This window comes from Pleuronectes platessa, chromosome 10 (genome assembly GCF_947347685.1).
Source record: "Pleuronectes platessa chromosome 10, fPlePla1.1, whole genome shotgun sequence".
Lineage (NCBI taxonomy): Eukaryota > Metazoa > Chordata > Actinopteri > Pleuronectiformes > Pleuronectidae > Pleuronectes > Pleuronectes platessa.
The window spans coordinates 18,442,831-18,469,838 of NC_070635.1; the positions used below are offsets into that span (position 1 = coordinate 18,442,831).

General features: G+C 41.2%; 1 protein-coding gene and 1 long non-coding RNA gene across 2 annotated transcripts in view; one reads left to right on the forward strand and one right to left on the reverse strand.

Annotated features, from left to right (window-relative positions):
* Positions 1 to 1,452: 1,452 nt before the first annotated feature.
* LOC128449739 (eukaryotic translation initiation factor 3 subunit H) overlaps positions 1,453 to 27,008 on the reverse strand; it is a 55,519-nt gene continuing 29,963 nt past the window's right edge. Inside the window, exons 3-8 of the mRNA XM_053433032.1 lie at positions 24,599 to 24,766; positions 18,918 to 19,017; positions 15,866 to 16,015; positions 8,251 to 8,371; positions 2,192 to 2,324; positions 1,453 to 1,786 (exon numbers count right to left, since the gene is read on the reverse strand). Of these exons, the coding sequence (XP_053289007.1) occupies positions 1,692 to 1,786; positions 2,192 to 2,324; positions 8,251 to 8,371; positions 15,866 to 16,015; positions 18,918 to 19,017; positions 24,599 to 24,766 (767 nt within the window). The 3' untranslated portion in view covers positions 1,453 to 1,691. The remainder of the gene's footprint in view (positions 1,787 to 2,191; positions 2,325 to 8,250; positions 8,372 to 15,865; positions 16,016 to 18,917; positions 19,018 to 24,598; positions 24,767 to 27,008) is intronic.
* LOC128449740 (uncharacterized) lies at positions 6,518 to 21,052 on the forward strand. The gene is made up of 3 exons (XR_008339903.1): positions 6,518 to 6,675; positions 7,815 to 7,854; positions 20,879 to 21,052. It is a non-coding gene; the product is annotated as an uncharacterized LOC128449740 (long non-coding RNA).

Genomic DNA, 27,008 nt, shown 5'->3' on the forward strand with positions numbered 1-27,008 from the left:
GTGACAGAATATTGTAGAACTTTTTGAGGAGAACCCACCAAAGATGAGAAGTAATTCTGAAGTAGCTCCAGAGCATCGACACGGACCAAGAGAGCAGCTCATTCCAGACAGGCAGGTCGAGAGCGGGCACAGAGTTCCAACTAAATAACTAACGAACAAATCCCTTAACGTGTTGTTTATCGGACTGAATTACATAATACATGTCAGGAGATGTCTAAATAGCAGACCCCATGTTTTATTAATATATTCACCCACAATGCATTCGACAACAGTATGGACACTGCGTATATTAATCTGGTTAAATAAACTGAATGAATTACAGTAATGAAGCTTTGCAAAAACATGCATGAAGTATTGAGATGTTGACAGCAGAGGAATAAAGCAGAGGAATAATTTAGAGGTACAGTGATGTCCTGGAGGCTGTGGAGGAATTGTGATTCTTGTGCTGTGGTCGTGTAGCTTCAATATGCTCATTGATTTCCTTATGATTTCTTGACAAAAAAGAACCCAAGTCCCTCCTGACTTCCATTATTATTGAATCGATGCTAATTACACCGCCTGCTCAGGCTGATTCTGTCCTGCTGACAAACCAGCAAATAAAATCTGAACCCCAGGACTCTCTTGTTAACAGATTGATAAATACAAGTTAAGAAGATGCTTGACAATCTTATCTTTAAGTGAATTCTTGTAAGAGCTGGGAATCCAATGCCTTCATTATGTATAGGCCTAATGATCTCTGGATATTGTCATATATCATGCCTTACATTCATCATCAGCTGGACAGCTTTGATTTATTTTTATTTTTATGAATAAATATCACCAAGATGCAATTGGTTTCACTGTAAGTACATTTCTCAAAGGTTGTGTTAAATAATTTATGGGATTTTGGCAATTACAGACACAAGGAATGCCAACCCACGCAGATGACAGCTTCTCTCTATCTATTATCCAGCACACCTGGAGATCCTTCTTCAAATGTTTGTCTAGAAAACTCAATTCTTTGTTTCATGCCAAATCTTTCTACTGGGACTTTACTTGTGCATCCTAAAAACAAACAGGTGCCAATTGCTACCTGCGTGCAAGACAGGCAGATTCAAATGCAATTATAAGTCGGTTTAGTGCATCGAGACAGTGGAGGCAGAGTCACATAGCTGGCATATGACTAAATGCCCAACTTCACTGATACTTCTGTCACCGCTATGTTTACAAAGAAATCTTTGTTCCCTCTATGTCAACAAATCCACTGATAATAGGTCACTACAGTTATTCTAGTGTATAACTATATTGTACAATGTGTAAGATCTATTTTAGAATTATTATTCACAACAAATACAACAAGCCAATTTGGTGAGTAAACCAAAGAATGTCAGGGCCCACAGCGGTGGACTGCAGTTACCATCAAAACCATAGTACTGTTTATTTGAAAATAAATACAAGAAACCTGAGCGAATATAGAGATGAAAGTATTTTATTCAAATCAAAATCAAGTGATCTTCAAAGATAAGTTTGTATCCAAGATGTAGTTAGGCATAAAAACAATGAATAAATCCTTAGAAAACAAAACACAGGCGCAGTGTTCCTCCGGTTGTTGCAGACGTGGTTTTGCATCTCTATTATCTTTCCTTACTACCTCCCTCCACTGTGCATTTGCTTCTCCCCCTCTTGCAGTTTCCTCCCCCCTGTCGTCTCTTCTAGTTGTGTCCTTGGAGAGCCTCCGCCATGAACAGCTTCCCGAGGTTCTGGGAGGTGAATTCCTTGACGTTCTGGCAGTAGTTGTTAATTTGCCCTGTTGGAGGATAGCAACGTGAATCCATGAACCCACACACAAACACACCCACAGAAATGTACGACAAATGCAGACAAACAGGTGGAGGCGGGAGAGATTTGGGGGGGGGGGGGGAACATCAAATAAGTGGGGAATTGAGTAAACAGAAGGATCAGAATGTTGTCAGAAGGGGGAGGAGAGCTGAACAGCGTGAAGCAGCAGGGAAACGGGGCGGTCGACTTGGAGATTGAGTCGATAAACTTTAAATTAATGTAATTTCAAGATAATGGCATAGATAATTACAAAACAGAACCTGCGCTCCTGTGAGGAGTGCAGAGGCGTCTGATGGAGTTTGGAGGAAGGGGGGAATCTGTGGTGGAGATGATGAGCTCTGCCTGTGTGTGGAAGTTGTGCGTTTGTGCGTACCTGCAATAAGCAGCGTGTCCATGCGTGGTGGAGCCTGGGGAGGCTTGAACATTTTGGTGATGTCCTCCTCAGGCAGCGCGGGCTCGCCTCTGGTCTGTCGCTGGACATTCTCCTGCTGCCGCCTCTGGACGTACTGGGGGGAGGGACGAGCACAGGAAGAGAGGTGGCGTTAGTGGAGGGGGGCACAGGAGGCAAGAGAAAAACAAACATTAATGGCATCAAGAGACGGGATGTGGAATGAGAATGGATGGTAAAAGAAAATGTTCAGAGAGAGGGAAGAGGAAAAATGGGCGCATGGAGGCAAGAAAAAAACATGATGAGAATTTGAAGAGAAAAGAAAGGGTGAAACTGACAGCGGGAAGGTGAGGAGTGGGAGTAACCGTGAGAAAAGAGGTATGAATTAAGAGAAATGGGAAAAAGAAAAGGCAATGTACAAGCAGGAGAGAAATACAGTTAGAATGATGCAGAGTGGCAGTGGATAGTACAAAGAAGAAAAAAGGAAGGGAAAGGAGAGAGACAATGGCAACAGTAACAAGAACGAAGTGAGATGTACAGGAACAATGATGATGATATGATAGAGAGAGAGAAAGAGGAGTTGTAAGTGTTGACAGGGATGGAGTGATTGGTGGAGGACTGACAGTCGGTAAATCAGTGAGGTGCCAGGTCTCTGGAGAACCTAAAAGCCTTGTTAATTTGGCAAGATGGAGGAGAGAGTGATACAGAGCGGCGGAGGGGGGAGGAGGAGGAAAACTGGCGTAGGAGCACCTCTAGTACTTTGAAGCAAACATCCCACATTGCATCTGTACGGGTGACTAACGCTGACAGACTGCTCACAAAACACATGTGAAAAATGTTTTAATATTTGTTCTAATGAATCATTACTCCTCCATCCAGGGTGTTCTTGTCCTGCTGATGCATCGCTACGCATATTCAAAATACTGATGTATAACCGAATGCACTTTGTAGATACACAGCAGTTTTCATTGTGCACCTTAAATGAAGAAATATAGGTGCAAACCCCCCAGAACATGAAATAAATAATAAACTCAAATCAAGTACAAATATAAACCATATGCTGCTTTTTCCCCAGTTACTCTTTACACTCTACTCAGGCTCATGTCAAGTTGGATGGAGACTGAGGGAACAGCAGCGTTAAAGTCCTGCCACAAGGTCTGAGTCTGATTGAGGGCTAGACTCCTGCTTAGTTTCAGCTTTGTTTGAAGTTGTTGTCTTGATGGAAAATAATCCCGTCCAGATAATCGTCAGTTCTCTCGCACTGCAGCGGGATGTCTCTGCATCTGGCTTTCTACGGCCTGTTCCACAGAATGTTTCTGGGACCACCAGGCTCCATGCAGGGGCTGGTGGATTCCTGGTACTGTGCTCTGTTTGACTTTATTGTTTTTGCTAACAACTTCCATTTTGTAATCTAGTCTAGAGGACTACTCTGTTCTGAGGAACTGATAAACGAGCTGGGATCAGAGTCAGTCTGGGTACAACGTGTACTCAGTCTGAGTACAACGTGTACTCTGTCTAATTAGGTAGAGCAGGGTCTTGTTTTATTGCTACACATGTCAGCCTTGTGCATCACTTTGTGAATTCTGGAGGATGAAAAAAAAAAAAAAAAAAAAAAATATATATATATATATATATATATATATATATATATATATAGGAAAGCTGTACCCTATGTGCAAAAACGTATGCTGTGAAATGACCATTACATTTTTTTATTTGAATCACAGGAGTTAACTGATAAGTAAGAACATGATCGTCTGTCTGTCCATCTGTCCTGGGGCACGATACTGAACCTCAAACTGCCCCTGAGGGATGTGCCGGCTGTTCATGAATGATGTGTGATAGGAACAAGTGGTATCAACATATGTGTGGTCATTATAAATGCGAATGATGTCACTTGGCTGGTGGCTCTTTGCTGTTGCGACAAAAGTCTGAGTTCATTTCTGTGAGGTCATTAGCTGGTGCTTGAGGGTCATCCAGTGCATCTCAGGAACACTGCTACTCAGACTTATGACAGTGTTGGGTTTATTTTTTACTTTAGCACCTCTAGTGTTGGTGTTCTTCCTAGATATTGCAGGTATTTTTAGAAAGGTCCAGTTAGGGTTTTCCACAAGCCTTTAGTGCAATCCTCCAAGTTTACTCTTGGGCCTGGGCACCTGAAGGCACATAATCAGCTCGGTGTTGAAGGGTTATAACTCCTAGCTGGTGTTCCAGTGGGTGTTTGGAGTCAGAGAGAAGGTACTGGTCAGTGTGTGTTGGTTTTCAGTCCAAAAAGGCAAGACATCCTGACATCCTGTGATGTGAAGTTTTCTGCAGTAAGTGATTTTGAGTTCCTTTAAGGTTTGCAATTCCTGGGTTTTAATTTTGACCCAAGCATCATCCACATATTTAAACCAGTGGCTTGGTGCTACTCCTCTGTAGGAGGTCTTGGCTTTGCGTTCTTAGTTCTTTCATTTAGAGGTTTGCACAGTGGGAGATACTAGTAAGTCTATGCTGAAGTCATGTTTTTGTCGATAAAGCCCCCTGCTGAGCTGGAAAAGGAGTCACAGCCACATCCGAAACATGTAAGATGCAATCATGAAACTTTACAATGTGGTTGGGATCAAAATGAATTTGAAGACAGGTGCCGTCTGACCCATCAATATTGATTAGTCATGGTCTTTTATAATTCTTCATTCTTTTTACTGTAAGTGCATCCGGTTGCTGATTGTACTGTAGCCCATTGAGATCAACCAATCTGGTCCATCTGTCCTTGAGTCTTCTTTAAGATTGTGTCGATTTGATTTATTTATGCGTGTGAGGTTGGGATAGGTTTTACTCTGGCTTGTTTTGGATCAGGTCCAAAGCGAACACCTTTATGTCAGACCATTAAACCTTAATACTCTTTGTTTCTGCTTCCCTCATGCCTTTTGGCACCCTAGCATTTGTGATGTGTGAGCAAGTGGAGTTCGACAACCATAAATTGTAGCCATAATTTGCTATATCTTTAATGTCCATTTTCTTGCTTTATATGAAATCTGAAAAATACATGGTAACGACCATGATATGAATCATATAATTGTACCATTAACTATAAATCATGGCTCCTGGGTTCATAAGATTATCACATTGCTCCGTACCTAATCTCCTGCTAAGTCTTTCTTGCTTCTGTGAATGGACAAAAAAGATAATGAATAAGTAAAGGGTAGCGACACATGAATTACAGGGAACTAAGATCACATTTTGTGCCAGGGAACTTGCTATTCACCAAACTGAGAGAGCTGTAAATGAAAAATGGAGTCGCCCCAGCACTGCGCGATTTTTCCAACTTTCTATGATGACTCATACGGTTCTGTTGGTCTGGGAAGCAGCAGGGTCAATAGCACAAGATTAGATGGAGCAGGAACTGTAGATGTCTGAAAGGTGCAATAGAGGCTCACTCTGCTTTCTCTGGGTGCACTGTTTGTTCGTTGTAGATTATAGTGTGAAACAAGGGGAAAAGTAGGCCCCATTAAAGGGTCTGCCTGTCTGTGCTATATTGTGTATGACATGAGTGCATGTATGTGTGCGTGTGTCGGGGTTAAGGCTGGGGGGGGGGGGGGGGGGGGGCGGCGGTGATGATGATGAGAAGGTCGGTAGTGGAGGATGATGGATCATGAGGGCTTCAGTGTGGGTGATTGGCCTGCGGGTGGGTGTTTCTTTGAGGCCCAGGTTGTGAACGTCTTGTGTACCTACAGGGACAAGCTGTGGTTGCAGAGGTATGTTTGTTGCAGTGTTAATTTTGGCAGCTATTTTTGATTTAGTCTTAGTCTTATGACGAAAATGAAAATTAGTTTTAGTCACATTTAGTCATTTTTATCCTTCTTAGTTTTAGTCGACGAAAACGAACAACATTTTAGTCTAGTTTTAGTCACATTTAATAACCACATTAAACTCCTATTCTATAAAAACATATAGCTGCAGCCTAATAGCTTAAAAATATATATTTAGTTTTAAATGTGAAAACAAAAAGTGAGAGCAGGTCAGACTGGAGGCGAACACAGAAACTGCAGCTCGGTTCAAACCAACTGCAGCTTCTGCTCTGATCAAGAAGCTGCGGCGCTGATCTCTGAGCAGCTGAGACCAGAGAAACTCTTTGTTTTCACTGTTTCCATAGTTAAGAAGGAGTCAGTCACTGAGCGGCTGCTCCACAAGAACGAGCTCTGCTTTCACTGTGTCTCCCTGAGCGAGTGCGCGGGGCGGGGGGCGGAGCTACGGACCGGAGCGCTATCTGGGAGCGCACAGGCACACACACACTCACCCGCCCGCTACTGATACGATGATGTTTTAAAAATTAACAGAAAAATGTTCGAACGTGCATGTGAGGTGTCACATTGTGCCTCGTTTCTTCCATTTTCCGGTTTGTCTGTGCATGCAAGAGAGACTGGATGTTTACAATGCATCAGGCCGTGGTTTGAGTTGATGGTTCGTGGCCAACTAGTCATCTTGGAGTGAGTACGTTTTTGCTGCTCTGGTATTTTAGCTGCTTCTGGCTCAGTTTGTGCTTGTAGGAGGTGAATGTGTCTTGAGTCACACACACACACACACACACACACACACACACACACACACACACACACACACACACACACACACACACACACACACACACACACACACACACACACACACACACACACACACACACACACACACACACACACACAGTTACTCATTGTAAGACAGTGTGTCTTACAATGTGCTGCAGCTTTCAAATAAAGTCTGGTTTTGTGATGCGTCTGGCTTGTACAGATAATATTTATATATTTTTTTAAGGTTTAACCAACTGACTAAAATAAAAGAAACACTCAACTTATGAACCTCAGCTTAATGTCCATTTGTATCATCTGCTCCTTTGTGCAAAAAGTATAAGGAGATTGCCTGACCAAGGCTCTTGACGCATGATTTAATCACCCTCTGCACTACATTTTCTATATAGAAGGTTAACGAATGACTCTAACATGTAGGTAACCCCCCATGGTGAGGAAAAATGAACATTTCCTGACAGGAAAAGTAATGCAACACGTGGAGGCGAGGCGTGTTGAAGTTCGAGTGATGCTGATCTGCAATGGGCACGTGTCAGCAGCTGCAGTGAGGTGGAGGCTGATAAGACTATGACAGATATTTGAAGGTTACCATTAGTCCTTCTCTCATTAGTGTCGGCTCAAAACAACAGAAAAGTACTTTTACACCCGTCTGTGCTGGAAGCTAGCAGTACTCGTGTTGGTGGTGAACATTTTCTGTTTGAAATGAATGCTTCGATTATAAAAAAGGATCAGGCAACATTTCTGCGACTGTATTTTCTGGCAGTTCTTCTATAATCAGTGCTTTTTATGGTATATTAATTAAGCAAGTTAAAAGCCAGCCTGCTGCCCGGATTAGTGGTCTCTAGAGAGATCTGACTCACAGAGCGGAAACCTGAAGCTCCTCAATTGAACCGAACCAGACTGAATATAAATTGGACCCTGGCTAATTTGGTTCCCCATGTCCAGTTTATTTGTTATTCAAATCACAATCACTCGCATTTGTAATAGTCATTTGATCATCTGAAATGATGTGCGTTACTGACTGATGCATTTCCTGTCTTCAGATGACAGTGAGATGTCTATGGAATATCCACATACATCAATGTGAGTATACATTGTTTTAACAGACACAATAAATGTTTATATATCGTTAACCTTTGCTGTTTTCTTTAGATACCGCTGCGGATTTGAAGTTGGTGTATGTGAGCCTGGTGGGGGAGGTGTGTGTGTGTGTGTGTGTGTGTGTGTGTGTGTGTGTGTGTGTGTGTGTGTGTGTGTGTGTGTGTGAGTGCGCGCGCGCGCACGCTGCTTGGTGCTTCTTGCCTACTGGTATTACGGCTACAACTAGTTGGGTCCATGTCTGAGAGAAATATAACTGCTGTTTTCCTGCCGAGTTCGTGGCTGTATGTGCCTTGGCTGCTGCTGCTGCTTGCTGATTGTGTGTGTAGATGGTGTGTGCGCATTGTTGAGTGTGTGTTTGTGTGTGAATGCGTTAGTTACCTGGTGTTTCTGCTGCTGTTGCTTACTCAGGTTGCGGCTGTAGGTGTTAAATTTGACAATGTCTTGGCTCATGTCATCGACTCTGTCCATCAGAAGCTGAAGACTCTTCTCCAAGTGATTGCTGGAAAGAAAAATGTCAGTATGTCATTCGCACATTTTTGTACAGCCATCAGCAGGTGTCAGCAGCAATGACGAACATCATTTTATTCACCCTCGTTCCTGAACTTCCCGATACCACACACTAATTACCTCCACCAAAAATATTATATTTTTAGATCTGTGTGTTGGTTGGTTTGTTTGAGACGAGTTAAAAGTTTCCACTGCTTTCACCATCTTAAAAATCTGGCAAAGAGACTGCAAAGGCTACAAAGACCCTGGAACATTAGACATTTCTTGGCTATTCCACCAGCGCTGCAGCACCAATTTACATACTTAAATCACAGTGGGGGGGAGAACTGTGATACCAAGAAAGCTTAGTGCCAGGTGTGCATACAAAAGCCTGTGGTCAGACGATGCAGTCTAAGAATGCTGCATCCACATTGGATGGGACTGAACATGTAGTGTCTGCCATCTAGTGAGACCGAATCTACCAGTTCTCAGTCTTCCAGAGTGGCTCATATGTGTCCTGAAAGAGATCCGACATGAAATCTTTCTCCTGAGGTTTGACTGTACTCAGACCCCTGGACCATTCCCCTTGTCCCTGTGCTATGTCTATGCTCATGTCCCTCATATCTCCCCCCCACACACACACACAACTCAACACTGCTGTGCCGACAATGCTGACAACATCCTCTTCTCTCTCCTCCCATGAGCCCTGCTTTTAACAGAATATCTCACTACTGCCTTAACTTCAACCTTGGCCAGGCTGCAGTGCTCTACGTCAAGTCTTCTTCCTCTTCTACTTTCCTCTGTGGAATTACATGATATTGTCTTATTTATGAATGTGTGCGTGTTGCACAATGCAGCACGTAACTATGGGAAAACCGATTCTGACTTGTTTATTTAAATGACAATTGTACCCGCAAGGAACGCCAGCCCTGTGTATGTTTGGGGCGTGTGTGCACTCGCGCCGACAGCACTGTTTTGTGTGTGTTTTATTGTCTCTGTGATTATGTGGAGGCAGAGTGGAGAGGAGGTTTGGGTGATTTCAGTTACTGTCCTCTCTGCTGTGAGATTTTTCAATTACCAATTTTATAAATCAATATTTCTCTCTCGCTCCCCTGGCTCCTCACACGCTCCATCTTCTGTTGCAAGCACACACAAAAAAGATCATCTTGTTGAGAAATAATTTACCCAACCTCAATTTCTTGGACTTTAAAAAAAAAAAACTGTCACGGTCTCCACAGCTGTTACCTTAAAACTATTGATTGGGAATACCTTTCTTTGTGGTGTATTAATACAGAGGATAACCACCTCTTTGGTACATCTGAGAAACTAGATCCAATGAACCCAGAATTGAACTCTCTCAAATATACCTTTTTAATCTGTTCAGGTTTCCTTTGTTGCCAATTTTTGTATCTAACAATTCTAAGGCTACTTTTCCGACATAACAAACATGACTTTAGTTAAATTGCTTCGCTCTGTCACAGTAGCTCTATAGACTTCATCTCTCAACAGAATCCTGAGTCAATTATAACAATGAGTAAACAACTTTGTACAGGTTCTAGGGGTGGCACAATAATAAAAAAGTAATGTTTGAACAATACACTCATAAAACTTACTACAATACAGTTATGAATTTAGTATATTTGGTGCTACGAAGGTGATAAGAAATGAAAGTTAAAGGGGAGTTGTTGTGGTATCATATTATTCACAAACGGCAACATGAGTGACAGATGAAATCAATTTATAATCTAACATCAAACGTCGGCTAGTTCTGACTTCTGCACTTTGTGTGGTGTACATTTATAATATATGCAAAGGAAATCATTAGAGCAGGATCCTTGAAAACATCTTTCAGTTATTTACAGATGGATTATTATTCTTCGTCATCCGTCTGTATACATCAAGTAAATTATCTTGTGTTTTATTTTATTATCAGGTTTTCCTAATATCTTTTGCAGTACATTGTGATATTGAAGGGCTTGTTTATGAGTCCTTGCCACATGGTAATAAAAGGTTATATGAATCCATTTGACCTGTATTTTATATTTTGAGCTACCATAATTGAATTGAGAATGCAATGTTGATTGAAAAATAAAATATTAAGAAATTCTTCATCCACTTCAAAGTAATTTTCTTTTCTTTTTTTTGTGTATGATAAACAAACTTCAAAGGGGTTGAGTATTTCCCTAAAACTGAAAGATGGGACTACCAGTCACACCTGGTTAAAAAAAACTAGATGCTGAATAATCTATTCCAGACTGCACAGTGTCCGACGATCAACTCCTCAGAGTTTAATTATTCAGAGGGGTCAGTGAACCTTCCGATCAATCCTGAATTAGAAATCAAAGTCTATCGAGGGAGTTCCTACGATCACCAATTCCATTTCAACGCCGGGTTCAATGGCTGCCCATACTTTGTGTGCTCGGCCCGACATGCTCATATTCACAGAGGACAGCAGAGGACAACTTCTAAATCGGTATTGATGTGAAAGCAAAAATAGGCCGGCATTCAGTAAATTGAAAGTTCAGAGGGGAGTTGTTTAACAAAGCTGCCAAGTAAGTGACTTCCCTTCTTACAATGACTGTTTTCAGTGATGGAGCCTTTTTCACTGATGGACTGAGGCCCACCACAAACCAATAGACGGGCTCCTGCAGAAGTGTAAGGTTTTAAAGAGGACATTGAAAATCGAACATTGTCCCAGCACTGGTGTACACTGTTGTCTTGGCAAAATATAAAATTAATTATTCATAAAACACATTATATTTTTATACTACATTTTCACACATATTCATATCATAAATTTGATGCGACTGAATAGCCCACAGCACAGTTGTAACTATTCCATTAAGGAAAATAATCATCATAGACAGGAATATTATGCCCGGTGATCAAAAGCACCGTCTCACTGAATAAATTTCGTCTGTCAGGGGTCATTTTTCCCCGAGAGTATATTATTCACAGTATCATTTCTGTCACCACCTCCTTTGTGACCCTTTTTTCCGGTTATTTATCCTCTCTTCTTCCCTCTTGTCTCATTCCCTCTCTAGCTGCAGCCTGAGTAAAGTCTTCTTCTTGTTCTCTGTGCCTGCTCTTGATCAACTTCTCCCTTATTGAATATATCATATCTGTACAGAGCATGAAGCTATGTTTCCCTATTTCTATTTTCGTACATTTCAGTACAGACAGACAATGACACTAACCAGACAGTGTCTAATGGTTTGACTATTTAGTTGCACAACAATGAGTAATTATGAGGTTTTGTGAATAATTTACAGTTAGCTATTAGGAGAACTGTGAAGATGGTTAGAGACTACGGGTGCTCCGATCGATTGGCCACTGGTTGTCATCGGTTGATATTCCCTCTAATTAGTTTGATCAGCGGTCTCTATAAACGTCTATCAGATGAGGCAAAACCAACAGCTGTCACTTATGAAATGCAACTCTCAACAGAGATGAGATGGAATCGAGATGGCTCACTCATTTATTTAATTTCGCTAAATACTTTTGTATTTTAACCTTTTTGTTTTATTCCAGGAACTGATGGTGGAAATAGAGAGCGAGTGAGGAATCTCTCTTCTCATCTCTGTTGAGTTGCACATACGCAGTGATTTATTGATTCCACAGAAAAGTTAAGCAGCTGTTGCCCTGTCAATAATAAACTTTTAGCATATATAGCATACTTTCCCATTCCTTGATTTTAAACAATGTTAATAAAGTTAAATAATTGCTAAATGTTACAAAAAAAAGGCTTTCAAAATGTGACACACCTGACTCGCACATGAAGCACGCTTTGTGATCACCATTTGCTTTTCTGTGATGCAGGATTTTGCTCGTTTAAACTTCATAAAGTTTGTGAAGCGCTGTGTACAACTAATTCTTAACGAGCCCTTGTGGGTGCTCAGTAGTGTTATGGTAGGTTCAAGCGTAACGCATTTCATCTTTGCAAACGGGTTGAGAAAATTAAAGTGCGTGTCCTGCTCAAAAAGTTCAGTTATAAAATCCTGCACAGTCATTCCTAAAAATTTTGAGTGGGATTCAGCCCTGCAGTGTTTATTTACATATAGAGCAGGGAATCGAAATCGGATTATAAGTGGTTACTTGCATCACCCAAAGCAGGGACATAGACCCAGTGATTGGTGATCAGCCCCAAACATCCTGATCGGATCTCCCTTAAAGACCATGTAAGATTGGCCTACACTAAAAGCGCTTTGGGGCGTGACGTTTATTGTCTACTGTGTAACAAAGAGCCATTTCAAGCCTGTTTGGGGGTAAAAGCTACGTAAATGAATTTCCATTCATGCAATCCATCACCACGATCAACATCATCATCTGTGGTAAGAACAACCCTGTTTGCCAGAGTGAAACTGCATTCACTCAGCCCTAGACATAGATGACATTGACAAATGGGGCTGCAGATTGGAAAATGAGACAAAAAGAAAAAAACATTAAATAAAACCCATTATCGTTTACTTTTTGAAGGAGTGGAAATGAGGAGAAAAGGGTGGGGCTGTCAGCAGAAGATGTAGAGAGACGGACGCTACAATCCAACACGAGGACAGAGCTGCGTAGCAATCTGACAACTTCAGGAAACAATTTCATCTCGCCAGACATCCCATCGGCAGTCATCCCGACAAACCTACGGGGAGGGCTGGGCTGCCTCTTCTCCATTTCGCGTCATATCTGACGCTTTGTTTGAACCTCTCAGTGGTCGTCTTCAAAATGGAGCAATATGAAAGAAAAGCGAGGCGTTCTCCTTCAGCTTATTTGACAATTTGTACGAAAAAGGACTGCGGGGGCGAAGCTTGGCTGGCCACGCGTCTGCCTTCTACAGAGCTGTGGAACAATTCATTTACTTGATGGCTTACTTGTGTTACAGGACACAGACGATGAGAATCAACAACTCCTGATGGGTTCCGCTGCAGTGTACAACTAAGCGCGGTGCGTTTTGTGTGCTAACAGAGTGTGAATCAGCACTGCGAGTCGTTATTGTGCTAATTTCTCCCACCTGCCCCTGGGAGGCTTTTTGATTAGCAGCTTCACAGCTGTTGCTCCACTTGCAGCGGTTTATCTCCATAAATGATTGCTGATAAATTCTCCTGAGACTGATGCTGAGGCCTCTGGGATCTAAATGCAAGACTTAAAGAGGCTGTGAGAGGATATGGTGGGGTGATGCTTGCTCATATTGCGCTCATTAGTAATGGAAGACAAATTTTGATGGCGAGTTCTGCTTTCGGAGAGCTTTAGGAATAAATACGCTTTGACATTTATATGTGGCATTTACTGTACCTTTTTTTTTAGACTGTATATCTCAATCAAACATCCAATAGTGACCCAGAGGCACAACAGTAAGCTCCAGAAATCGTAGTCTCAAATGAAAAGGAACTCAAATTCAACTCTGTGTGCAGATTTGAGCCAAGCAATAAATACCTGTTAGAGTTTGGTTTAACTATATTGTGCATTTGACAGGTATTACCATGCATTAAAAACATCCCCTCTGTGGTACACCTCATAGAATGGGTACATGAATTATCATGAATTCATGCAATACCCTCTTAAAATTATTAACATGATTTTAAATTCTTCCATTTGTGACCTGCTACAATAACATCCTATGATCAAGCCATCATTTTGATGTTTGCTTTTTTATTGAGCATGTTTATGTGTTCATGATAGCCCGCAGGTAAATGGACAAACCCACAAATTGATCAGTGACAGCATATAGCCCACGATTTTTGCTGACATCCGAGGACTGTAGAGATCATTGTAACATTTGCTTCTCTCGACTTCACGGTTGGACATGACTAGACCCTCAACTAAAGTGGTGGAATGAAAATGTGCTGTTACTAATTGTGACTTGACATGAATAAGGTGTTAGCTACTTAGGACCTTATCATGTTTGTGGCTCCTCAACTAAATCTCCATGACACACACGGGAGTCCAGGTACTGTGTTCTCCCACCCACCAGGTACTGCTGTCCCAGATGGTTGAAATATGGTTTATAGAATAAGGCTTGTTTTATTTATATACTTTTTATTATTATCAACAAATCCCATGAGAAGACCAAAACCAACAGAGAATGTATTCTGCTAACAAGTCAGCATTTGTGGAGCCTTATATAGCTTATGCCTATGTACCATATAACTCAATTATCCTCAGGAAACTATAAAAAACAGATAAAAGAGCCATAACGCTGCACTGGGTAACATATTTTCTTCATTACAACAAACACAGAGCGTGTAGTTTATGTTACTCAACCCGGTGTGTTCTCTCCTCAGAGTACTTTAGCTTATAGGCATCGCTGGTCCATCAAATCAGATGCCGTCTGCATGAGAGCTGTCAGCTGAGTGTTCAATTTATGGATCTGATCTGGGCTGTTTTCATTGTAATGAAGGAACATCTACATCACTAAACTTATGCAGTTATTTTATTTGTATTTAATAGGCGACAAAAAAATTCTTATTCAGATAAATTAACTTTCGCATTTGTCTTTTCATGTGATATGCGTGAGAGCAACAAAAAGATAAAACAGCCTTCCTAAGAGGTATTTGGAAACAGCAGTGAAGCCATGTATGGTGGGCAACAGGAAGCAAGAAAACATCTATAGACCTCGTACTATTTCCTCCAATCTGGTACAGTTTAGAACAGAGCAGAAGACACAGATTAATGCCCAGGAGTTCTCTAATGTCAAATCAATTTTAATTTAGAAGTAGCTTTAACTCATGTCTGTGAAAGCAGCCTGTAGGTTTTAAGCGATACCATGATGCGCTTGAAGAAAGCTTTTAAGACACTTTCCAGACCTTACTGCATTCTTCTATAGCTAAGAATTCACAATTCTATTGGTATACTAAGAGCGAATGAATCATATTAATGTGACACTTTGCTTGGTGTTGGATGGTTGGGGGAGGGGGGTATAACTTCCATCAATAACCTCTATTTCCTGGATGTGAGCGTAGAATGATTTTGCACAGAGACTGATGAGACTGATAATTTTTTCATGTTGGATCTTGCTCCTACAAACACCATGGGGCAGACGGTTTAATTATTAAGTTGGAAAAGCTTTCTCCAATCAGAATCTAATAAACTTCAATAAAACATTAGATTCTTGCATGATTTTCAAAGGAGCATTTAAACAAAAAAAATGTATATCGAATTAACGTCTCTATGTGCATAAACAAAATCGAGAGAGAGAACCAACTTCCCCCGAGCATCCACAGCAGTGATATCTGTTAGATCCCCTACGTGTTCCCCACAATGTCAGGGTTAGATTAGAAAAATTTACAGCCGGATGAAGGTCAGAGGCTTTTACAGAGGACAGATGTTGATAAACGCACACAATTCCCCACAAGCCCATGCAGAAGCACCTTGTAAATGTTGATCCCTTGAGGAAAACCTGTGCGGAATTGTTAATCCAGATATCAAATGTGCCTATATTCTCTCCTAACGTTTTTTTACAACCGGAGTGTCTAGCCTTAGGCCCTCATGGTAAATGGCTGCATGCGTTATGTCTGACCTGCTTGAGAGGTTGAGCAGTTCGTGCTTGTCGGCGGCCGTGGACTTTTCCTCGAGCTCCCACAACATTACATTGATGAGGTGGGAATTCTTGATGATGATGGGCACCTCCTCGAACATATGCTCGAAGCCGATGTTGGCCTTCTTCAAGCTGGAGAGTGAGGGACAGGAAAGAGGAGAAGGTCAGAATTTACAGCAATTTATGACACAATTACCATCACACTGGGGATTTAGACATGTTGTCTGAGCCACTTCCAATGAGACTGAACACGATTGTAATAACACAAATTCTAATCGCTTCAAATTCTTACTAAGAATTAAGAGTTTTTCCTGCCAGCCCACAAGTAAAAACTCCGGAGAACATCCGAATTAGCCCTCGTGACAACAGCAGAAGATCCTCAGTGGGTGTGTTGATTAAGTTCATAAAACTTAAAATAACAAAAGTAATACTAATATCTCAGGATGAAAAAGAAGACATAGAAAGAATAGACAAAGATATCAAGAGGGGCGACCCTCGTGTCGATACGCTATTTAAAAAAAAAAGTGATATCTGTAGCAGAATACACGAATTGCACTCTGCCTCCGTTATGCTTGGGAGTTGCCTGTGTCATTGTGAATGCATCCAACTGGAGAATCTCTCTTTAAGTGAGAAATGCAAACTCCAGAGAAAAACCGAGCCCTGTTGTATGTACATACTGGCATTAATGTCTGAAAACAACTATAGTGTAACGGCGTAATGAGAAAACCATTTGTGTTTATGCATTGAGATTACATTTGTGAAATCAGTGGGGATCGTTAGTCAGTATGAAACAAAACTCATTCCAATTAAAACCCAGATCGTAGCCGATTCATGACCAATCTGAATATTTTTTTAGTAAACAGTGAGTGGGTGAGGTCAACAGCTGCTCTACTCTGACAGTTGTTTCTCATTGCAACAAAAGTATTTTGCCGTTTCCACGAATGTTGTACTTCGAAGTAAACTGAATCTCGGCTGTCTAAAAGAAAACATGAATCATAACGTTATGCATATTGCATTTGATATCGAAGAATGGTGCGATACGATAGGATGTGCATATTGCTTACCCCGAGCCATGTTCAACTCAGTAGCATAAATTACATTTTTTATGGGCCGTGCTGATAAGTGTGCAGAGCGCTGAGCGACTTTAACCATCTCTTCTTGTTCCTCGGGATCTAAAAGCTGCATATCTCTCTGCCTGGCTCTTTCTCTGACATGGGCTTGTTAACACAAAATGGAACTTCAAACTTTGCTTAATGTCTCATATAAATCCGATAGCATTGACTGACTGCCTTGGTTCAGTCTGTCACTTGTGCACAGTGCATGAGCTACAAACTAATATCTGTATATGTCTAATGTTGGCTTGTTTGGCGTGCTGTGCTAGTTCTGGGATCAATACGCCTGCTGCATTAATCCACCATGTGCACTGTACCAGGAACAGATGTTTATACCATGCTTGCCTGTGTGATAAATAGCGTTGTGGAGCATCATTTGATTCTGCTACGGTAATTTTGATAAATGCGGTTTTGTATTCAGAGTAGAGCATCACCTCGGGCAAACTTTAAGATGAGACTTAAAGGCAACGGAAGTGGACAACCCTGCCTCAGGCTCTGAGTGTGGAGGACAATAATCAGTATGGATAACAGCAGTCTATAAGAAAAATCTATAATGTTATGAATACTGTTTGTTATACATATTGGCACAATTATCCATCTGGAGTGCTTTCAAACATTTCCTGCATATTATGACCTTTTCAAATAACCACAGAGTGATATAAAAAGGTGTCTATGAGGAAATGGAAGGACAGCACACTGCAGGCAGGACAAATTGCTCAACCCTACTGGACGTAGCACACACTTAATGCCATGCTCTTTCCAAGTCGGTCCCCGCTGGACAAAGCCAAAGGTTGACTCCGCAGGCTGACTAATTTGACGCTTTAGATTGTGTGCTGAAGTGGAGTCTATTGACCACTGCATCCATAGTCCAGCAGACTTGGAGAGCAGTTCAAAGGGATGGGTCTATTCAGCACTCATCTGTCCCTGCCTTTCATTTCAAAAAGGTGCACAATATATGCAAGCTTACGTAACATCAAATACACCAACATGAAAGGGACTGCTTTTAGCAAACACTGTTGTGTGGGAAAAAATTAAACACTTTTGAACTTTTGCATCTTTGGTAAAAAGGACACATTATTGATATTCAGATTTCCAGTCTCTCTGAAAAGAAGCAGATAGACAAGATAGTTGTTATGGTGGATATTGCCCTTTCCTTACCTGAGCTGCCCTCTTTCAATCATGGACTTATTCGGAACACTGATAGCTACAGATTGGGGCCATAATAAATCATAGGGACTAATGAAAAGCCGCAGAAATCAGAAGGATTCTGACTCTGGGCCAAACACACTAGGTCAATAACAGAGTGGCTCGTAATAAAGACATACAGGTGGAGAAATACAGAGGAAATGGGGAAGTGAAATAAAACTGATGCAGATCTTTAGGCTCCCTTCTACCCACAATTTTTTTTTGTGGATTCGAAAAATGTCCGAATTTTTACACAAGGACACGCAATTTGACTGAGCATGTTCAACTTACATTTGGCAATGGGTCTGTGTTTTTGTCATGCGTGTGTTTATGCCTGCGCTAGCTTGTGCAGTTGGACTTCCCTGGACAGCCTGGAAAATAGTTCCCCTCATTACATTCATTTTTAGCTGCAATTTAAAAGCAATTACACTAAGCCTTGGGGTCAGAAAAAGCGTAAACATTGTACATTTGTTTGACGGGCAAGGACGAGCTGAAAAATCATCAGCATCCATCTCAGACTGCAGCCACATGTGAATGCACTAGTCTGCATTTGCATCCATTGAATAAGCAGAGTCAAAATAGCCCCCCAAAAAAATATTCATGCGAGTAATATGAGCCGCTGCGTTAATACATACGCTCAAATTATGAGAGCATCTGCACTTCAGTGTGAATGTGATCATAAAACTCATCCACATAGTGTCCGTGTGTGTGCGCCTGCTACTTGATGAGCTACTCACCCCTCAGGGGTAAAATCTTTCTCTTTGCAGATCTCCATCAGTTTTGGGGTGAGCCTGTAAGCCTTGAGGGACAGGGAGCCTTGAGCCGTCTTAATGGGGTCTAGAATGAGAGGAGAGAGAAATTAGTTCATCAAATTATTTGAAACTGACTTTTAATCAGAATCTTTGAATTCAAAAACAACAACAAGCCATAAGTTCAACGAGAATATCTATGGTTGTCTGCAGCCAGACGCTGGGCTCCAAAGATCCAAAAGTTTTGTACATGAGCACTGGTTTCTCCACTGCTCGACTCGGAGCTTGATATAAAGCATTCAGGAGTTAAGTGCCTTGCTCAGGGGTCCCTTTAAAGATGACTGAATGAGTTGAGAACATTTGTCATTCAGTTCCTGTAGACCACATTTTCCCAGTAAACAAGCTTCTCATTACAAGTCTCCCCCTTTTTTTTTTACCCTGTGGGCAACTGCTTCCAACTGAATACTTAAGTCCAAAGCTTCTTGTGCGTTAATTTGCATGTGGTTATCAAAGTTGTTCCTCAAACTAACAGTGTATATGAAAAGAAAAAAGTATGTGGAGCGAATATAAATGTCTAAACAATCAAAGGTGATTTTTCAGTTTCTAATAAATCCTTACACTAAAAGCAGTATAGTGCGTTCACTTCACACACGAGAGAACAGTTTACTCAAGATTCAACCAATTTCTTAAGATGTTTAACAGAAAGTCTGGTGATGAAATTAGAGACATTTCACAAGTTATCGTCCTCTTCTCATGCCAAAACGCAAAACTAATTTGAGCAACTAAATTTGCAAATAGAATTTAAAATCATACAACCACGTGACAATTTTTTATTTAAACTGATGTCTGTGCATGACTCACCATCGTAAGGCAAAATGAAAATGTATTCACTGATTTATAATGCATAAGTCTTTATTAAAAGCACTCATATCTTGCTTATTGTCAATTTCATATTTTCAAGCAATTTACAAATTAAAAAGATGCAGGCAAGAGGGGAGCTACAAAAAACGTTTTCAGGACATTCAGCACGTGAGTCAGATCTTGTATTTGATGGATTTCTCATTTAACAATAATAATTATTCATTTTAAGGGTGGAAGACATTAATTTCTGCACATGGTAACACATCTGAGCTGGAAAGAATGGAGTGGAGGACCAACTGGTCTGTGTGATGCAAAAAAGCTCTCTTTTTTTTTAAATCTATTCACTGAGCTTGAGAGACTCGAGTTAAAGTAGAAGAGGACAAAGGATAACAAACACAAATGTACTTGGCCAACAAAATAATCATTTACCTACACCACAGCCAATCCCAAACAAGATGGCGAATTGACAGCCAATTCCTATTGAGACTGCTTGGTGTTAGTTACACTTCATTGAGACAACCCTCCTACATCTGTAAGAAGCCTGATGGGTAAAACATGATCTGACCTGAGCTCCTAAGAGTCTCTTTAAACCCTCTCAGATATAAATGAGGAATTAAATTAAATAAGAAATTTATTCCAAAATGATCAGACATTCTCCTGTGCAGCAAAGGGTTAATAATTGATGCTGTTTTACATCTGAAGGAAACTCAAATTTCTTCCATTCAGCTTTAGAAACTGTGATTGATTTGCTTTTTAAAAAATGACATTAGCTTAGATAATCAAACAGAATATTCAGTAATATGTTATTTGCAAACAGGAGTATGGCACCCAAGCAGCAATTGAATGAGAAATAGTTGACGCTGAAACGTCCCTCAGGAGGAGAATGGTTGTTGCCTAAAAAAATACTAAAATGTTTAACTTCCAGTTTGTCATGACGGACCTTTGCAGCAGATGACTCATCTGACCAGTTCTTTACTCATTGCTGAGTTTGATATGTCACTATTGGTTCCTCATCGTGCAGGACAATGCGCGGTTTTATGTGTGTGAACAGTTCATGGATGTCATTGACTGACCCTCATGTTCCCCAGCTCTGAATCCGATTGAGAACGTCTGGTGTATCCGTCGCAACCAAGTAGTGCCACAGACTTTCAAGGAGCTCACAAATGCCTTGATCCAGGTCTGGAAAGAGATCCCCCCCGGACACCATCCGCCATCTCATTGGGATCACGCCCAGACAATGTTGGGACTGCATACAGGCAAGTGGTGGCCATGCACACTATTGAACAACCTTAAGAGTTGTAATGTGAAGTTGGAACAGCTTGGAATTTCAAATTTTCACTGTGATTTTGAATCCATTATTTTGTTCTCAATGAATTTACATGTACATCAGTGAAGATTTACAACATGAATATTGTGTTCATTGAGATCATATGTGTGATTAAAGTGTTCCCTTAATTTTCTTGAGTAGTGTAATTCAGTATGACCCACGAAAGATGTTATAAAAAATTGAAATGGCTCCTGATGGGAAAAATCTCCTCCCCAATGTCAACACTGTGCCTCTAATGACGTTCTGCGCTTTAGGGGTTATACTTGTCCCTGAATTGAGCGTGCATTGAGAAGTTTGCAGGTCAGCACTGTGTCCATCACTCTTCACCTCTTAAACTGTTCACCTCCGGAAAGAAAACTGTTGTCATGGTAAAGATATTAAACCAATTGGTTTAACAACTTGCTCGTATTCTAAGCTGTCACTGGACGGATGCCATTAACTTGCCAGTTGGCCATCATATTGATTAATGCGCTGGCATAAAATGACCAGTGAGCTAATGATGAAGAGAACAAAAAAAGAAATCAATTTTCTTTCCCGTTGACTTTAAACAGAGATAATGTCAATTCCTTTGAGGTGCTTTGATCCATTAAGCGCTGCATTATTGATTGACATTAACAGGAGACCTCGTTTGGAATGAGAAAGGGACGAGGGAGTTACTGCCCGAGTGGCCTGCAGGACTAGATCAGAGGGGTTTCAGAGGGGTTCATATGTTGGGTGGTTAAAATGTATCTTTGTCTTTCATAGATTTGTATCAGAGAACATGACCACTCTGAAATGATTTGGGGAAAAGAATGGAGACAAAGCAGCACTGACATATGAATGAAATTATTTTCGAAATTACAATTGCAGTTGTGAGTCGATAACAAATAAGCTGTTTTAATGAGACTGATTTCAGATCAGTGAGACTTTTTGTGGCTTATTTTTGTTTGCCTTCCACATAGAACACAGCAGGAGATCTACAACATTTAAGTGAGCAGTGGCGCCTTGGTAGAGCATGCATGAGGCAAGACTTGACGTATAAAGTTTGAGCAAAATAAATACAGCAATTAAACTCTGGTGCCTTAAACATGAATGACACCTCCTTTTCATCCAGATGTATCTGTATACTTCCCCATAAGTGTCCATAGTGTGTTAGAATTGCAACACATCCATTCGCTCGCTGTGAGTATCCCAGACATTCACTTGCTGTATTCTCACACAAGCTAATTTGGACAAAACTACACTCCTTTTGAATTTTTTATTACAAGTGAAGGCTGCCACCGGTTCTCTGTCATGTTTGGAAGGGGAGGATGAGGTGAGGGGCATTCATCTGCAGCATGCTACTTCACCACTAGATGTCACTGAATTCTACACACTGCAACTTTAAAGCCAGCAGGGCTCTGTCAGTGGCCAGAAACAAATGTCTTTCGTTGCTCATTTACCTAAATGCGCTCCTATCTGTGCATTGTACTACTGCCTATGATCCCAATGACCAGTGAGTGTGGTAATGAATTATCATTTACGTTGACACCAAGGAGTTAAAAGCACACGGTTTTATAGTGACAGGTTTTCATTTGCTGTCATTTGAAAGAAAGCTTACACCATCTGGGATGGCCGTTACGTTGCAGCAATTAATAGAAGCTCTTAAAGGCTTTTAGTGGGAAGCAGGCACGCAGCTTCCATAAGTGCCATGTAAGTTTCTAGCGGCAACCTTGTTAGTCCCGTCTATATTCCCCTCGTCACTGCCTCCTGTGCTGCTGGCCTCAGGAGGGTGGCAGGCAGACATATGCTCTGCAACGTACTGTGGCATTTTTTTTTTTTATTGTCATGAAGATTTACTAGGATGGAATAACTCTGGTCTTTGTGGTGTTTGACAAGAACATATGCCCTACTGCCTCCTCACCAGCCATGAACCCTGCTGCCCTGTTTTTACACAGGTCCTGTATCTGATCTGTACAAAAATAATATATCTTCAATATTCTTCAAGCTTTTCAGCCCACTTGACATGTACTTGATGTCATTCAAATATATCTGTCAATGTAAATCTAAAACCAACCATGAGGATAAAACATTGTCTGATTTAGATGGAATTGTTTGTTTAGACATTTGTGGTTACATCAACTAATAGTTTTCTACATCTGTCAGACTGATTTATTGCTGAGACTCAACACTGCTCAGAACCAGGCCAATTCTTGGATCCACATTGAATAAATGGACAGTTTACTCGATTTGATTGTCTAATTATTGATGAAACCTAAATGAATATAAAATCGTGAACTGTTATAATCGACTCAATGTGGCTGCGGATCTGCTCTGTGCATTATTATTCCTTTAACCGTCAATAACAGGTTTCCTGGTAGTGAAAGCAATAGATTGGCAACAACTGAAACCAACACGGCTGGACCTGTATTAGTTACTCAAACACACTTAATGAGCATGGGTTTACGGTTAATTTGACCACTGACCTTATTTAGCTTTCACCGTTAAACCATTTCAACTACTTAAACAGTTCCAGAATCTATTTTGAATGCGTTCTTATACAGTAGCATGGCTTAGTGTCACTTTATTTCGTTCAATTAAAATGATTATGGCTCTGCACTGGCAACAGCTGTGCCAGACATCTTGTTTTTGTGTTGTCTGCACATCCATCCGTTCATTTGTCCTTTATCTCAGGAACACCTGGAGGCAATTTCTGACGAACAAATTACAATTTGCTCATCAAAGGTCATAGTGACCTTACAAACATTTTTGCTCATAACTCATGATATTGTAATCTGCATATGACAGAATTTGACAAATGTCAAACTGGATACAATTATCAAGTGATGTTTATTTAATATTCAAAAGGTCAAATGTCAACTTCGCTGTGACATCAATGTGTTATAACTTGATCAATTTAATTTGTGCTAAAACTTAAAGATTTGACTTTATATCCAAAATCGAACATTCGCTCCAACGTGTGGAGACATTTCGTATTGGACCTGTAATGACCTGTTTCAGATTCAAAATATACTGTCTTGAAGCGCACTGGACAATCTCAAGCTGTCAGCTTGACCTATTGCATGCCCTTTTGCCCTTAATGGAGGACATGAGCTAGCAAATCCCTCCTGAGCAGACAATCGTGACACCAGAGCTGTAAGCAGCAGCTGTGGAGTCACCACAGATGAGTGAGCAGTGTCAAGTGTTCAACCATTGCACATTCAAACTTTATTTTTGTAAAATTTTTGCCAAACTGCAATTTGACTGGTTGGTGGGGACATAACTACAATGAATTCTAGTTTGATACGTATCCAATTGCAGTCCATCAAAGATTAGTAGAATCCTGTTTTGTTTTACTTTAATCTGATACCACAGGTACAACTCAGTCATTTTGAGCCTAACATCTTGTGTGGTCAACGCCTCTTTACTTGAGTTGGGTGTAAAATGGTAGATAGTGAGATACCTGAAAAGAAATTTATAAACAAAGCAAAGACTTTACACAGTCTTCTGTAGGCGTACTCACCATAGATAAGAACAACCGACTCCTCGATGGCGTGCTGGTAGCTGAACTGGGAGTCGAGCAGCGCCCGGCTGACAAAGGAGCCATAGTAGGTGGACTGGTACCAGCCCACATGCAGATGGTCAATATTGACGTGACGCAGTGAACGCATCATCTCCATCTGGTACTGGACTACAGGCAGAGAGAGAAGGGTAGGAATGGAGAGAGGGAGGATGTCGGGGACAGAGAGAAAGAAAAAATTAATTTAGAATGAACATAGAAATTAGATTAACTTTTTGGGATCTGCGACTATCTGGTCTCCATCTGGAGCTGGACATGGTGCAAGAGCCGAGGGAGGGAGGATGTGACAAACATGAGAAATGGCGAAAAAGAGCAGGGATGTCAAGATAAATTAATTGAAACTGAGAAAAACAAAGGCTTCATCTTCTGTTATCAATTGGTTGTGGTGGAGATTTCTAAAACAAACATCAACTGGGATGACAAGTCACCCTTTCGTTCTTTGTGAGAAAATATATCCTGGTAGGGTGACAACAGCTGGATAGATACACAGACAGGTTTCTGCTACTGGAGAAAAGGCCAGATAGATTGCGAGCACAGCCTTTTCATTACACCAGACACATCCTAAGGACGCTCAGCCAGAAATACAAACTACCTGCCTTGTTGGCTGTAAGTAACAACCGAAAGCAAGCGAGCTAAACAGCATCTCCATGCAGGCTAGCTGAGGGAGGTTGATAAATCAGGGTGTTATTGGGCAGCTGTGGCCCCAAAGACCCCAGACTGTAGAGCACATCCTTCTCCTGCTGGGGCTGTTAACGACAACAAACCGAATAGGTGGAGAAGAGGTTGAGTGGAATGCAGACGGGGTAAAAAGAGGGAAGAGAGACAGTTCAGGGAGGGAAAAGGGAACAAATAATTAAGGAGAGAAACAGTGTAGAAGTGGAAAATTACAAAGAAGATTGGCATATTTCTAATGACCTGAATTCAACCCCTGGTGTTGATGTTATGTAAAACAGGTTCTTTGGTCACTTTGACATTTGACCTGACAATTATTCCTCACAAAACTATTCAGAGCTGCCATTGTGGCAGTTTGCAGATTAAGTCTGAGGCATTTCAGAATCTTTTTCCCCTCTATCTGGACAACACGCACGCACACACAAAAATCGCAAAGGTCTTCCCACAATTTCTGCAGGTGTGTGCCATGAAAAGGAGGGCAACGCTAAGGTGCCTTTTTCTGCCGACAATAAAATCTCATTGAATTTGTGAACATCTGGCTTGGAGCACTGGATGGGGGCAGACAGGCGGAATGGGCTTATTCACAACCTGTCCTGCGGGGATGGACTGTATGTACCAATCTGCCCTTTGAATCTAGCCTTTTACTTAGTGACTGACATGGTCAGTGAGACAAAAGTAAGCAAAGCAGATGAATGGGAGAACTACAGAGGGGAGGAGGATAGGAATGAAGGAGAGGAATTGACGAAGATGGGGTGCATGAGGGTTGGAGAGAGACTGTAGACTGTTTAGCAATTCTGCAATAAACCACAGGAGGAGGATGTGTAAAGGTGGTGTCGGGCACGGTTTCATCGCCATAGTAGCACACCCACAGGAGAAATATGTGTTTAGTAGTAGTAGAAAAATTTGCTGGTGGGGTTAGCAGCTTCTTCTTTGACGGTGGTGACTAATGAGAAGAATGTTCGAATCAAAACGTGTGGGAGAGACAAGTAGCGGAAGAAGCAAAAGGGAGATTATGAGGAAAGAGGCGAGTGTTGGTGACAGACAGAGCGAGTCTGTCGGGGAGTTGCTCTGCCCAGGGGCTGGCTAGCAGCTGACTCTAAGACAAACAGAGCTCAATGGAGAGGGAAGGCATTCTGCCATCCAACTACTAACTACTTAATCTGTCTCTGCACTTCTGTGCTAATCAGTAAGGGTGCTCACCTCTCATGCGCCACTGATGCATATACCTGCCCCTCTACCCCATCATTAGTGGGCAAATTGTGCACAAAGTGATCCGTCTCTAAAGTGAACACTGAAGGCTGGAGGATTGACGAGAGGATGGGAAACCAATCAGCCATTTCTCCTCTCCTTGCTGTGCACAAATAGTCTTCCCAGTTATTTTTTTGTTATGATGTGTAAAATAGCTTTATACTTATGGATGGGTCGGTGGATGGCTTGATTCCATTGCGATATGTTTTATTAAATTAAGTCGAATCACAAACTACCAACTAAGGCTGCTCGATTATGGAAAAAATCATAATCACGATTATTCTGGACAATATCGAAATGACGATTATTCAAACGATTATTAATATGTGCCCTTATTCTGAAGTCTATGCTTTATTCTTTAAAAAACTGTAACCGGAAGTACCAGTCACTTCAGGTTCCGGTAAATGTGCCCCCCCCCACTACAAGCACACAG